This window comes from Phoca vitulina, unplaced genomic scaffold (genome assembly GCF_004348235.1).
Source record: "Phoca vitulina isolate PV1807 unplaced genomic scaffold, GSC_HSeal_1.0 scaffold11, whole genome shotgun sequence".
NCBI classification, from domain to species: Eukaryota; Metazoa; Chordata; class Mammalia; order Carnivora; family Phocidae; genus Phoca; species Phoca vitulina.
The window spans coordinates 30,167,146-30,183,268 of record NW_022589714.1 but is presented as its reverse complement, the minus strand read 5'-3'; the positions used below and the strand labels follow the sequence as shown (position 1 = coordinate 30,183,268).

Here is a 16,123-nt window from a genome sequence, read left to right as displayed (position 1 = left end):
TTTTATTCTGCACACCTAGAACCACTTCATTACAGAAGCCTTCACCAAGCCACTTTCACTCCCAGGTGATAGAATAAACCACACTTTATTTTTTGTTTTTAGTGAGGATGATTCTTGGAGTAAGATGAAAGTCTCTGTCCTTTGTACACGAAACATTTCCTGTTCTCAAAGATCTGTCAAGAGCTAGCTGTTTGTTTTTCTGTAAAGTTTCTGGCTTTGATACGATTTTTTTATGTAGTGACTTTTAAAATGATTTGTTTCTAATTGCTGACTGTTTTTGATGTTCTGATAAAATTAACTCTCCACCTTTAGTGATCTAAATGAGAAAGATGTGGTTTCATAATGTGAAAAACCAAGTGAGGAAAAAAAATAACTATTTAAGACAAAAAAGAACAGATAAGAGATACCAAGTGATGATTAGGAAGACAGTTGTAACTAATGAGTTGAAATAATGCTTTTACAGGAAAACTAAAGAAACTGTCGATCTTGAAGGTGGATCAGAACAGACTCACACAGTTGCCTGAAGCAGTTGGGGACTGTGAAAGCCTCACTGAATTAGTTCTTACAGAAAACCGGCTCCTGGTGAGTGTGGGCTGCACATTCAAATGGATATGTATAGTGTGGTTTCTGTATCATAGAGACTTACTAGGGTAGAGTCTACTTACTCATAATTGGGGTGGACTATGTGGAAATTTTCTTACGTTACATCTAAGAACATGGACTTCAAAGCAAATGCAGGACATAAAGATGATTGGCTTTTAACCTGCTTAAGTGAAGAGAGTGGTAGTTAGGATCCACTGACAGAGGTCTCCAGTGAGGGAGGGGGATGAGCCACCATCCGTGGATGTGCTGATGCCTCTGCCATGGTGTCCGAGGACCGCCGGAGGAAACCTTCTCTCAGGGCTCTTCGAACAAATGGAAAGAGACAGAGAGAGAAGGGGAGAAAATGGTGTTTGCCTGCGAAAAGCCTTGGTGGAACTGGGGGGATGAGTGCTCTTTGTGGGGCTGAGCGTGGAATTGAGATCTTACCCCACCCTAGAAATTGGGGGTGTCGGTAGCTGCAGGTGTCCCACACTTGGCCCGGGCTACCCCATCCTCCCAAGGGTGAAGCTTTGGCATCAGCCACCTGGGGGGGGAGGGGTGTTATCAGGATGACAGCAGATCTCTGTTGCCGCTCCCTTCCAGCTGCTCTCTCTGCTTTCGTCAGGCTCTCACTGATCACTCCATCCTCTCCTTCTCCTCTCTTCTTTGTCTTCTAGCAGCTATGTTTGCTTCACCGTACTTTCCTACCTTTCTTTGTCACTGTATTTCCTGCCCTACTCTCCCTGCTCCTTTTTCCTCTTCTCTTTTCTTTCTTCATAAAAACAGTAAGCAGTGCTCTTGAGGTGGAGAGAGCAGAAAGACAGCACGAGTGGGTAGGACACAGAGCTGGTGCGGGAGCCCAGCCACATCTCTCCTCAGGCAGCTCAGGCAGCCTCCTCTGGTGGGTGTAGTGGAAGTGCCCCAGTCTTCTGATGCTCGTTTATGGTTTTAGGCTTACAGATAGTTATCGTAACAGCTATAAACATAACATTTGCCCCTGGCTTCCAGCAGAGCGCTGAAGCTCTCCCCTCCACAAGGGCCCCACCTGGTTCCTAGAGGGCTCTGCACGCCCCATCTCCCAGCCCTGCTCACCTTGCTCCTGTCCCCATGCCGCCTGCCCTTCCCCCAGCCTCACAGCACCCCTGCTCAGGATTCTGGTCCCCCCAGCCTTCTGGCTTCCGGGTCATCCAAGCCATTCTCCCAGTGTGTTCTCCAAGGTGCAGGCAATGAAGGGATGAATCTTGAGGTGAAAATTCTTCCTTAGATTGAAGAGCGTTACTTCTTTACTACGTGTTTCTCTGTTTCCAGGTCTGTGCCTTTGACTTCATTTCATTGAAACATACTCTGGTTTTAACAAAAATGCAAAATACTTAATTCTGCATCTTCCAAATGAGCTGTGACCTATCCGATATTCAGAAAGAACTATTATGTCTCTTGCTGGATGAGATTATATTCTTTAAATCCTTGAAAAGATCTGTTTTACTGTGAGTCATGTTAAAAAAATGTATTAAATTAATAATTAAAATGTTGCTTTAACAGACTTTACCTAAGAGCATTGGAAAACTTAAGAAGTTGAGCAACTTGAATGCAGACAGAAATAAATTAGTGTCTTTACCAAAAGAGGTATGTGCTTTAAAAAAACAATAATAATTATAAAAAAATAATAGCACACAAGGGATCAAAAATGTCACATGTTTTAAAAGACTTACTGCGGTGCTTTTTAAATGTTATGTACTCTCATTTGTGAGCATAGAAATGGTTGGAGGAGTTATATCAAAGAATGATCATCAGTAACATTAAAGAGAATAGGTGGGTCCAGATGACTATGAGCATTGTTGAGAAAGGCGAATTGATAGGATTTTGAGTGGGAGAAAGAGAGAGTTTGACATTTCTGGCTTGACATATAGAGAACCATTGACAAAAATAGGTAATTTGAGAGTTTAGCAGAGGAAATGGATAACGTTGGGTCTAATGGAGTTTGATGTGAAATTAAACTGCTTCCTAAGCCTTTGGAATTATAAAAGTGGACTTGATGCAACCCTTTTTGTGGGCAGAGATCGATACCCAGCAGTGTTCATGTTTGGGAGAGAGTGAATGAGTGAATGAACTCCTCACAAAGGCGTTCACATAGAGGGAGGTGAATGGGCAGCTGTAGCCAGATTCTTAGGAATTTTGTGTGTGTGTGTGTGTGTGTGTCAGTGATCCCACCAGGAGAAGAGACCATCACCATGCATTGTGGGAAGTAGTTGTGCAGACACAGAGGCACTTCAGTTCTGGCAAAGGAATTGGCTGAAAACAAGGGGACTCAGAGCAGATTTAACAAGGATGCCTGTGTAATGTTTAACAAGAAAGGTTACCTTCTATTTGGAACTAGGGGAACTGGGAGATGGGTAGTGATTTTTTTGTTAACTGTTAGCCTGAAACTCAGTTTAGCCACCTTTCTTCCCCCCATCAAATGTTGGTGAGCCCCGTCCCCTTTGTTAGGCCTCACATGAAAAGGTGTGATATCGTGTGAGATGATCCCTGGCCAGGCGCAGTGTCCTTCCTATCTGTTTTTACCCTTTCTTACATCTCTCTTGGGATAATTTTATTTTATTTTTTTATTTATTATTACTATTTTTTATTTCTCTTGGGATAATTTTAGAACTACCATCCTACCAGCCAGACTGTGTGTTCTTATTTTCCTATGGCCCTTCTCCGGGTGTCTGAGCTTTGCTTGGTTTCTCTTTCTCTTTCCTCATCTTGGTGCTATACCCTCTGGGTCCCAGTCTTCTGCCTGGGCAAGACAGCTAACATTCCTGAAGGGACGCATAGAGGGTATTTGTCATAAATGTGGCCATATTCTGACCCATCCTTACTCTGAGCACTGGCACTTAAAACTGTTCCCTACAGAAAGACTTCAGTACACCTCCGCTAAACTGGGACACAAGTAAGAGATTCTGCTAATTAGAACATGTTGGTTCTGGTCTCACAGTGATAAACCAAAACATAGAGCTGATATTCTGAATATTGACTTTACTCTTGTTGAATGGGTAGCAGACTGGACACGTAGACACGTGCACAGGGAAGTAGGGAAGATTTCTTACTTTCTTTCTAGATGCCACGTACCGTACTCGGCGCTGTTGTGTTTAACTCCCTAAATCCTCACAACAGTTTTTGAGGTCGTAAGGGAGAGTTCCTCATTTTCCAGGTGAGGAAGCTGAGGCCAGTGGAAAGCCCTCCATAGCAGGCCTCACCTAGCTAGCAGTCAGCAGAACGGGCTCCAGAGATGTGTCCCCACAGCCCGCTCACTGTTCTTCCACAGGCCAAGGAAAGCATGGCCGCTCAGGTCATACAGATTCAGTCCAGCCTTTTCACATGTGGCCCTGAGGTAAGATAGGACCTTAAGTTGGTAAAGAGAGGTCACACTGTCTTTAGCTTGGACGTGTTCGAAAATTAATACATTTCAGGAACATTTTCAAGGTTAGTGCTGAAGAGAGCACTTGGGAGTTGAATGTCCATCCCCACTAAGTTTCCCCACCTAGCCCGTCTTCCCCATCCCCCTCTTCTGATTCTCTAGCAAAGGAATACATCCTAGGCACAACTCTAACATTTTATTTGTGTAAAATTATTGCCATCATGTTAGCATCTGTCCTCTTTACATTTTAAGAGAATGAAACTTGTACTCAGGGTCCAGAGGGATATGCCTACCACGTGCTGTGTCCGTGCAAATTTATTTTATTAGAACAGCGTTTCACGATGTGGAAAGTGAATGTGGTGTGAAAATAGTTCTAGCTTTGAAGCATTCTAGCTAGCTGTCACGTGTTATCCGCTCTCTATGAAATTGTGATTGGTTTTCTGGCAGGTAGAGTTTGATGATAGAGTCTGTGCCCTTTCCTGCAGCGATGAGAGAAAGCAGGGAATGTGCTGAGGTTTTTAGGAACTGGCTCTCTTCTAGCACACCTTCACTGCTACTCATGCACACTCACCTCCCAGGGTAGGGAAACACCCTGAGCCCATGTCCCTAATTCCGCTGCGGGTTGCAGTGTGGTGACCCCGGAGAAATGGCTGCTGAGTGCTTGCTGTTGACTGTCGGGGCTGAGCAGCCAGACCACCCCAGGCCTCCTGACCCCCAAGGGTGTCGTGGTGGTCTGCGCCGCATTGCCGTGCCATGAGTCTCTGTGCACCGAGTGAGTGTGGCAGGCCCTGGGACCGCGCGTGTGTGTGCATGTGTGTGTGTGTGGGTGGGTGTAGAATCGGGGCAGCGGGGCTGGACCTAGGCGACTATGTGTGTGTGCACTTGCTCTGCCTCCAAGCTTGATACCATCCCATCCTGTACTTTCCTTGTTGGATTCTGCACTTGCAAAACTCTACTACTCTCTCTTGAACAATTAAGTTGCATGCATGACACATCTAAACTGAAACGCTAACTGATTCAATATATATGCCAAAAATCCATAATTGTATTAATTGCAATTGGGTCCGGTGTGCCATGTAGTTCTTCCTATTTTTTGGCTTTCTTTAATTTGATACTATTGTATATCATGTTTTAGAGCACAGCTCCTTAGTCTCTGGCAGCATTTATTTGTTTTTGTTTTTTTTCCCAAATGAGGGGAAAATGTACTGTGTGGGTCACAATAATAGATTCTGTTTGTGTTTTGTGGTGTTATTTGTAGCAAACATTTGCAAATCAATGAATGTCTCTTGTTTTCTTAATTGTTAGCTGCTTGGAAATTTAGAAAAGTCGGGTAAACTTGTTATCTTGTAAGTATTGTTCAGACCACAGTTGCATCTCTAACTTCCATTTTGCTTCTGAAATGCATGAAGATTTCAAATCAGCTGACTGCTTTGTGTGTTCCTCATTGTAAAATATTGGACATTTTCCTCTAAACTCAGTTTGTTTTTTTTTTTTAAATGACCGCATGGCCTGGAACCTTATTTTGTTACGTGTTTGTCAGATTTGTTCAGATTATTCTCTCTCAAAAAGAATGCTTTTCTGTGAATTATATTTTAAGTTATTCAGAAATTCCGAAAGGCATAACGTGGCAGCTCATCTGTCTTCACTAAATTCCGGTTTGTCAGCACAATTCTCTCTCCAATGGAAAGGCTAGATTTGCTTTATTTGCTACATGTGGCATGCTTCTGATTTTTCAAGCAACTTATTTGTGTCTTTTATTTCTCATCCTGTCATGTAAGTGTGTATGCTTCTGGGGGAAAGAAGGCTCCCCAAAAACTTAACGTTTTTGGTGGAGGGAAGAATTAAGAAGAGACTGCGTTCTGTGATGCGTGGACAGACAGGGAGTTGGTTTATGTGTGATTGTGAGTATGATGAAAGAGAGCCAGCAACTTCATAATATTCCCCAGCCAAATCTTACCTTTGAACAACCTGCACCATCTAAAGAGTTTCTGGCTGGAAGAAATTGAGCATGTGTCCAAGTTTAGAGTCTGGTCTTTTGTCTCCATTAAGTCAAAGTGAAAGTGATCTTGACTCCATCACAGTTATCCAGTCAAAAGATAGGATTTGCAGGTCATTTATCAAAGCTTGTTTTTGTTTTAAATCAGGCACTCTGTAAACGTTAAGTACCCATAAATATTGTGATTTTCAGAAGTGTCTGTGGTGATAGAGAATTCGTTTTATGGATAGCTTTCTGTCTTATTACAATTTACTGTAAGCTTCCATCATATTCTAAAATGGATTATTGATAAAAGAGATAAGATAAAACCTAAAAATACTAGAATAAAATATAGTTGGCCATTGGATTTCAAAATGGAGAAGGCATTCCGAAACTTGAAAGAGGAAACAAGTCCTAAAAAAAAAACCAGTTGGTAGATTTGTCTATGTGAAAATTAGATTTCTGGTCTTCAAGAAGGTGAAGACAGCCTGGGGGCCAGGGTCTTACAACATTACAGACAAAGAGGTCTCTCCTCATTCTACTCGAAATCCTTCCCGATCATTGAGAAAAAGATGTTCCCACGAGAGAAAAGTGGACAAAAATTAAAGCAAAGAACCCACCACAATAAACAATAAGTGATTTAGAGAAGAAAAAATAGAAATGGCTACCGATGTGAAAAAATTTTAGTCCCATCAGTATTCACAGAAATGTTAGTAGAAGCTTTTTGACCTATCAAATTGTCAAGATTAAAAAAAAAAAATGATACCAGATGTTGGCAAGGGCATAGGAAAATGCACAGATAATATGGAAGTATAAATTATTACGTCTTCTGGAAGGGAACACATATTGAAGGATCCTTTGTAAGTGTTCATACCCTTTGATTCTGCAATGCCACTTCTAGGGCTTTGTCCTAGGAACACAGTTGTGGTACACATGAAAACCATGCACAAGAGTATTTCTCATGTATATGTAGGGGCAGCTAACAGGTACACATACAGGGGCAGCTCACACGCGCCAGGTACTGCGCTTTCCTGCATATTCGTGTCTAATCTTCACAACAGTCCTGTGAGGTGTAGTAAGTCGTTATCAACATCCAAGAGTCCCGGAAACCCAGACTCAGCTGAAGTAACTTGCCCAAGATTACACAGGAAAGACATGGTAGAACCAACTATCAGCATCTAATGGGGGAAATTTGTGAAGTGATCTGCGAGACATCTGTAGAACGAAATAGTTATGTGGTCAATAAAAGTCCTTTTAGAAACATAATGATGTGGGAGGACGTTCCTGGTGTTATGTGTAAACAGAAGTGCTGAAGATCATAGTGTTGGTCCTAATTTCATCGAAGTGTGTATGTATATATATATATATATATATATATATTATATATATTATATATATATAATCACAAGTGCATGGCAATAATACCGGAGGATTGTACTTCAGAATGTTAATACCAATTATCCCTTTGGGGTAGGATTGGTCTGAGTTTTTTCCTTGTGCCTTTATGTGTGTGTATATATGGTTTTTATTTTCCAGTCAACGTAACTTTTTTATAATTAGAAATGAAGAATGCCGTAGCTGTTAGTGGATATTTCGATGTCAGGGGCCCAACAATTCAGGAAGTCCCAAAGCCACATGATTTCCAAAATATTTATGAAACAGGAACATTCGAATAATATGCCATGGATGATGATGGGAAAGGCAAAAAACAGTCTTTGGTTTCTAAAATCACTCACCATATTATTACAGCTCAAATTGTATTTTGACCAGATTTCACTTATTGTACGTTTTCCTTTCTGCCAGTGAAATGTAGGTTCCATTCTGTTACATATAGAATATTAAAAGGCAGATAGTGAATGAAAAATGAAAGTTTCTTCACACTTGGGGCAGGTGTTCAGAAAGTGGAATATAGGTAGACAAGGATGACTAATACAGGCTTTCTCTTTGGATCACTGACAGTGATTATCACCTCTTGAGTAATGTCACCTGCAGGCAATTAATACTTAGCGCAGCTGACCTGACTAAGGGTTTGCTCAATGACCTGCAGATCCCATCTCCTCAAGATGGGTTAAATCAGGTCCAAACAGTGAAGGAAGGTATCGTCTGGAATTAAGAGACACAAACCAGCAAAACAAAGATTCTCAGCTACATTCTGTAGTTCTCCAAGTCCAATCCTTTGTATTCTGGGAAGGTGCTATTATGTGGTTTAAGGAAGTTTAAAAATACCAGCTTCCTACGTAGATGGTAATAAGTTATTTAAACAGTGACTCTGCTTCCCATAATTTCTAAGTGATACAGGCATTTTATCCTGATGATCACTAAGGACGCTGTAAACTCTACCTCCTGAACCCGAGAGAGAAAACAAATACACATGAACCATATGTATACTAGAATACTGAGCTCACGCCAGTGCTTCACTAGCAGTGAAGTCACAGTGTGTTTATCCCTAGTATTTTCCACAGTGACATTTTGTCATTTTGTCACTGTGATGCATTGCCGGGGAGAGATTTTTAAGAAGGTCAGGTGTGTTCTGGGAGGAGCTCACCAGGGTCAGCACACTTCCAACAACACAGCAGGCACGCAAGTGTTGACTGCACTGGTCCTTTGGATCCGGGACTTGGACTTCTTGAAAAGACAGTAACTGTCACATTGGTTTGCCAGCCACATTTATTAGGCCAGGTTCTATGATAGGTTCTAAATTGTGTTTGTGGTTTCATTTAATTTGATCCCGATTGTTACTTTTGGTTAAAGTAACATACTCTAACACACAAAACACAGGACGGAGCCTTAGTTCCAGCCCAGGTCTTTGTGATCCCAGAGCATCCTACTCCAGTGCGCCACATTCCTCTCTGATGTCTATGAAGAACTATACCTTTTGAGTTAATGATTTTTACTGCTTAATAATCCTCTCTGAAAGCCAAAGCCTCGTGCCATGACTTCCTGGCTGATTTGGAAAGAGGTGTCTGTTTGTGCACTGTTTTGCCTGGGACAGTGCGTGCCTCTGAGGGTGATAAAGGCGTCCCGGCACACTGAGCAATAACACTCGCTCTTTGTTGGCATTGTTTCATTGTTTTCCGAAACCCTTCGACAATAGAGATCAGGAGGTCACTCTGCCTGCTGTGACAACCCAGAGTGCCTATAAGGCTCTTGAATACAATTGCTTTCCACCCCTTGAGGTCTCAGATGGGTTTGAGATTAGAATGGGAAAGGAAAAAGAAAAAATAAATAAATGAGACTATAAACACAGTAGACAGCTCACACATTCCATTGGGAATTCACATTATTCCCGCCCCCTCAAAAGACTTAAGGGGTGTTTACTTGTCCAGAACTTTTATTGCTCCAACAACTGTTAGAGCCCTCTTTGACCCATTTTAATGAGTTAATTGATTTTTTGATAGATAGTATATGTACATGATACAGATTGAAAATGTTCACATGGTATAGTATTAGGGCCCCAAAACAGATATCCTACAGGTGGCTGGAGCAGTGGACAGCTTCATGACAGAGTGCCCCCAGTTATGATGCAGTTTCAGCTCTATACACACTCCAGTACCTTATTTTGCCACTGTGAGGGTTGTGTATGTGCATAACTGCTTTGCCTCCCTGGAGTACAGATAAACCTTATGTCTTTATAGCCAGGCCGGGATGATAAGGTTAAGGTGAGGTCCAGCCTCAGCCACGTGCTGACCTGGAAGACCTCCCACGTGGCACACAGACCCACCACTGAGCCCAGAGCCCATTGCACATGGAGCAGGGTCATGGGGGGTTCCCCTCCATGAGGAGCTTGGGGATTTCTTCCCATGAATAGATCTTTGTTGGGATCATCTCAGTTTATCAGAGAAAATCTAATCATGTCGATCCTCTTTTGATTCCTTCCATAATATTCCTGGGCATCTGAGTAAAACTGATGATTCCCTTCCTCAAGAGGGAAGAATGCCAAGCCCCTCAAAGATCCTGTTGTATATCTCTTTTAGGGCATGATTTTGGGGCCCTATATTTATAAAACCTAAGAGAGGCCTCTCTAATGAATTCTTAATACAAAAAAAGAAGAGTTTTGTAGTTTTCATTTCTACACGTAGAAGCAGATATTAACTTCAAGTAGCAGCCTTTCACTAGTAAATAAATAAACATAAGCGTATAAACATATCTAAATGAGAAAAGTTGGTAGGTAGGTAGGATGGGTACTGTACTTGCCAAGCACCCTGGTTTTATGGACATGTACAAGTTAAACAGCTCAGTGTGTAGATCATAATTACAAAAGAAATGCAGAGAGCAGTGTGTCAGTATGGACTGTGGGGTTCGGGGAAGACTCGATGGTGTAGAGGATGTTTAGCTACTTTTGGACAGTTGGTAAGATTTAGAAAGACAGAAAAAAGAGCATTTCTATAAGACACAGTGGGACCAAAATGTTATATTTTAGAGGGCAGTGAATGCACCAGTTTTACTGGGATGGGAAATGTGAATACTGAGAAATCATGGGGACAATCTAAAAGCCTTTCTACATATCTGGGTGTTTTCCATTTTAGACAAACGTTAGTTCGTGTTTTCTTTTATGTTTATTTTTCTTTTACATCCATTATGGTTAAGTACTCTGGTTAAATACATGATCTCAAGTCTTTATGTTAACTCCTAAGGGAAGACATAATAAGATTGTTCATGAAGGTAATGTTCATAATTATGTAGCATAATTTTTATTTCATAAAAAGCCAAATGTTCATAATTACGTAGCAATTTCATAAATATGCATTCTGCTTTTTTAAGGTACATACTATATTAAACACATGTATACATAGAAGAGGGCATAAGATGTACTCAGATATCATTAAAGATGCAAGTCTCCTGCCTCTCCTCAAGTGGGAAGCTGTGGAGTATTTTTCCATGTGTCAGAGAGACATCAATAGGTTCCTTCATGAGCCTTTTCTTGCAATCACTCTGGGTCAGGATAGTGAGTACAGGAAGAATGTAGTACTGTATGGAGTCCTGCAGAATGTTGTGTCTGAGATTGAGTTATTTTTCCACCCCCTTGATTCAGCTTTCCTGACCATGGAAACCGTGGCCAGTTTGTTCAAGAGAATGGTTCAGTTCTTTTGTGCTTATGTTCTTTTTTGAAGACCAGGCTCATACAAAGCTCAGTTACCTTTGAATCACTTACTAAATAAATAAATAGTAATCAAATTTGGTGTGGATGTCGATATTGATATGTTTCTACCAGCATTAAATTTACCAGATTAATGTGTGTATTTACCACATTCAGTTTTTGCTAAAATATTGTTGATTTTGCATTTGTGAAAGGAAAATGAATATTGAATTTACTAAGTTAAGTTGTGAATGACCAAAAGCAATTAAAAGATGTATGGGGGAAAATTAATGTACTGTATTGTCTATTTGATATCCTTTTTTTCCTTTTTTTGTTTTTTGAAATGAACTGAGACACTGGGAACACTGGATTTAATATAATGGGCAAGTCTTCAAAGGGGTGTGCATGTATCATTGTTGGCCTTATTTTTGAAACTTAGAATTCTTAATCCACCAAATAATATTTATCTGGACCTGGGTAGCTTAGTTAGTATTTAAAACATATAGTTGCTATTTGAATAGCAGTGGAAAATGACTTGCTTTTCAGAATGAGATTTTTCAACTGTACTGTTTATTTTCTTGATTTAATTTAGAATATGTACATTTAATGTATTGTAGAGATTTTTATGAACTTACTGGACTACTTAATGTTTATATGATTTAAATTCAAAATAGTTGGCCTCAGTGAAACTTAAAATCATGTGGTATCATTTTATGTGTTCTTTTCATGCCATTTGACAAACAAGATACCCGCCACCATCTTCCACAAAAACCTGGAAAAAAGATGTATTTTCTTTCTCATTGTAGATTGGAGGGTGCTGCAGCCTCACTGTGTTCTGTGTGCGTGACAATAGACTAACTCGGATACCTGCAGAGGTGTCTCAGGCCACAGAGCTTCATGTCCTGGATGTGGCAGGGAACAGGTAAGCTTGTTCTGGTTTGCTTTTTTTGAGAAAAAGAACCAGATGTTCATCCACTCCAACCTTCGTCATGTGTCTTTGCCATCTTGCCTTTGCTCCATCTTACAGAATATGTACCAATTAGTCGAATGACCCAGAGCCCAGAAAGTTGTTAATCTGAGAGCAGGAGTGATGGATCTGGATGGGGGAGTAGAAGAGGTCAAGGACGGTCTGAGTGCGGGGCACTTTGAAGTTTTAAGTGGACGCTTCTGTAGAAATGCTTCCCAGAACAGCATACAGTGATGTAAGGGAAACAGCGCTGCCTGAGAACTGGGATACTTAGGTTTTCCCTTAACTTTGATAGCTTTTGTAAGTCATTGTGAGCCTCTGGGTTTCCTCATCTGAAGGATGAGCTTGAATGAGTTTGAACTAGATTTTAACCAGGAGTCTTGATGTGCTCTGCTGGTGATTCTGAACCCCTTGAAACTGTAAACAAAATTATATTCAGGGACATTTTTCTGGCCAAAGGATCCCCAGCTAATGTCAGAATCACCAAGTGGTCATAATCAAAGTGAAGAGCTACCTGACTGGTATTCCCCAAGGTCACAGCAGTGCCATTTCTCAAGTTCTGAGGTCAGAGGTCATGGTAGACTGCTCCCTGGTTTTGGAATATTCCTTCTCTTCACTTGTGCAGACTATGGATTTGTTTCAGCCAGTCTGAACTAATTTCGTCACCTCAGATCGCATATGCACTTTCTTTCCCCTGAGCCTAGCCCAGCTACTCTTTCTGCCTGGGACCCTCTTCTCTGACTCCCACTTTTATCTCTCATCACTCCTGTTTTCATTTCCTCCGGGGAGCTTTCTTTGCGTGGAGCCTGCTCCTTTGAATTCCCCCTGACAGAGCACTCACAGCACCGTGAGATAATCGCCGGCGTACGCGTATGTGACCGTCTAAACCTAAGGGTGCGTGGAGTCAGGTGTGGCGTCTGGGCCACTCTACCGTTTATCTCTGCACAGTGCCTGGCACATGATAGAAGCCTGGTAAATATTTGTCGCCCAAAGGAAAATGTTAAAAATGTTAGTTTTGCAGAGTGAATAGTAGGCCACTGGGAAATGCCTTGTATCACAGGCTGCATCACCAAAGGAATTTAAAAAATGCTTTCGAGTGTTACATAGTTAGATAGGAGAAAAAGTGCTCAGCCAGGGGAAAACGATCAATGACTTTAAATGAGAGAGAGCAGCAGCAGTCGGAAGAGTGTTTGGGGGACTGTGTGCTAAGTGCTGATTAACTGGTCCCTTAGGTCGGGCACAAGCCACCATTTCTCATTCTGGCTAATGGATTTAGGTAGTGGTGCTAATAAATAGCAGGACTCAGCAGGCCTCAGGGAACGCCCACCATTTTCAAGGGAAGGCTTTCAGGACATCTTAATAGATTCTTGAACCACTGACTGGATACCAGAAACTCAGGGTTAATTTGAGTTGAGCATTGATTTTTTGCTGGACGGAGTCTCACGTGAAGCATAGAGCTTGGGAAGGGTGGTTCTTTCCTAAACTCCAGTAGTAGAAACTCAGTGACTCCAAACCTTCCCAGATTCTTGCCACACCTGTGAGCATGAAATTGCATCACTAATTCTTGAGCCTGAAAACTGTTTTTCACATGAGTGAAGCCTCCAATCTTTAGTTCTCAGAAGGGAAAGTTAAATTTTTATTATGCTTGGGCTGGGGTGGAGAAAACCCCATTAAAAAGTAGAGTTACATAGCTGTCATCTGAGTCAGTTAAATGTGTCACATGTATATTCAGATTCATAACCAAATTTTAAACCTATTAAAATATTTAATTACTACTTATTTAAAGTATTAGTATAGAAACTAATAAAAAAAAGGCTACGATGTCAGCTTTTTAGCTTGCAGAAATGTTATACCATGGGAAATCATACCACATACAAGAGAAGTTTTTGCCTCTTCTCTCAAGCATATAAAAATAGCAAATGACACAGACTATATGTTAGTTTCCACAAATTTTCTTTGACAAGTTTGATAGGGTAACTATAAAATGCCACTTGGAAACTAAGTATCAAATCTTGTGGTACAGTAACAGAGAAGACGTCTTTTATCAGCAGCTACCCATGGACACAGAATCCATTTCCTTAATTCTTACTCTTTCCCTTAGGAATATCCACCCACTACACAATATCTAGTATTTGAGGATCTTTGAGGAAGAGTAGTACCGAATACTAGAAACAGTGACTACCAATGGGGAAATAGGTCGTACCTTTGAATTTTATAACCCAAAAAATTAGATCTAAAAATATTAAAACATATTACCTCACAGCTGTTAGAGTGGATGTTGTCAAAAAGACAAGAGATAACAAGTGTTAGTAAGGATGTGGAGACAGGGGAACCCCTGTGCCCTGCTGGTGGGAAGGTAAATTGGCACAGCCACTAGAGAAAACAGTATGGAGGTTCCCAAAAAAATTAAAAATATAACTGTCATATGCTATAGTGATCCCACTTCTGGTATATAGCCAAAGGAAATGAAAACAGGATATTGAAGAGATATCTGCATTCCCATGTTCACTGCAGCATTGCTTTGGTCCTTGTACCATTCACAGTAGCCAAGATATGGAAACAACCTAAACATCATCAGCAGATGAATGAATGGATAAAGAAGATGTGGTGTGATATATATAATGGAATATTATTCAGCCATAAGAAAGAAAAAAGCCATGTTATTTATGACAATATGGATGGACCTTGAGGGCATTATGCTAAGTGAAATAAGTCACACAGAAAAAGACAAATCCTATCTGATCTCACATGTGAAATCTAAAGAAGTCAAATTCCTAGAAATAGAGAGTAGAATGGTGGTCACCAGGGGCTAAGCGTAGGGGAGATAGGGAGGTATTGATCAGTGGGTACAAATTCCCAGTTATAAGATGAATAAATTCTGGGGACCTAATGTATATCATGGTGACTGTAGTTAACAATACCACCTTATATCCTTGAAAGTTGCCGAGTGAATAGATCTTTGAATGGTCTCGACACACACATACACACATACACACACACACAAAAAGTGGTGATTATATGACTGGATGGAGGTGTTAACTAACTCTACTGTGGTAGTCACTTAGGAATATATATATATATATATATAATATATATATAACACTTAAAGTTACACAATATTACATGGCAATTATAGCTCAGTAAAACTGAGAAAAAATATTAAAAGACAAAACACAACATGGCAGCGTAGCTATACTGTGGAATAGTAAGCAGTTAAAGAGTGAGATAATTTTTCTGTGTAGTGACACAGGAGGCCCACGGTACCAAATAAAAAGAACAGCTCTTGGACAGTACATAGCACTCTCATTTTTGTTTTTGCCTTTAAAACAACAGATCTATGCAGTACAACAAAACATTAATAATGGTTCCCCTAGAGGCAGAGTGGAGGCTTGACGTAACAGGGGGCTTTCCGTTTCGATATTTTGGTATTACGTAAATTTTCCCACCGATTATGTTTTCTCTATATATCTTTAAACAGTTTTTTTTTTTTTTTTTAAAGATTTTTATTTATTTATTTGTCAGAGAGAGAGAGAGCACAAGTGGGGGGAGCAGCAGAGGGAGAGGGAGAAGCAGGCTCCCCACTGAGCAGGGAGCCCGATGTGGGACTCGATCCCAGGACCCTGGGATCATGACCTGAGCCGAAGGCAGACGCTTAACGACTGAGCCACCCAGGCGTCCCTCTTTAAACAGTTTTGAAAACTTTGCTTAAAACTCAAAATTCTAGTAGGAGGTAAAAATTCTAGTAGGAGGTAGGAGGTAAAACTAAAAATTCTAGTAGGAGGTAAAAACATTCAGTTGTAAGAAGCATGCAGCTATAGGTTAAGTCAGTATTGCATTGATCAGTTGGCCATGTGCAGTTGTTAAATAAATTTGACAGTACGGTCACTTCAGCAGTGCAGAGGTGGGGAAGGTCACCTCAGGTTAGTTGGTCAGGGATTTAACTGGAAATGAGTGGCTTGGCTCATGGTGTGGTTATTCATTTGCTTTAGTCCTTGTGCCATTGATGTAAATAGTAACCACAGGCTTTTTATTTTGAGGGGATGTGGTCCTATATAACACAGGGAGATGTGAGATGTATACAAATAGGACTGAGGTTTCTTGTGTTGACTCTGCAGTGTACAGAAG

General features: G+C 40.8%; 1 protein-coding gene across 1 annotated transcript in view; it reads left to right on the top strand.

Moving 5' to 3' along the window:
* The window catches only part of LRRC1 (leucine rich repeat containing 1), a 127,597-nt gene that overhangs the window by 104,684 nt on the left and 6,790 nt on the right, over positions 1-16,123 (top strand). The window contains exons 9-11 of the mRNA XM_032409640.1: positions 464-582; positions 2,122-2,205; positions 11,838-11,953. Of these exons, the coding sequence (XP_032265531.1) occupies positions 464-582; positions 2,122-2,205; positions 11,838-11,953 (319 nt within the window). The remainder of the gene's footprint in view (positions 1-463; positions 583-2,121; positions 2,206-11,837; positions 11,954-16,123) is intronic.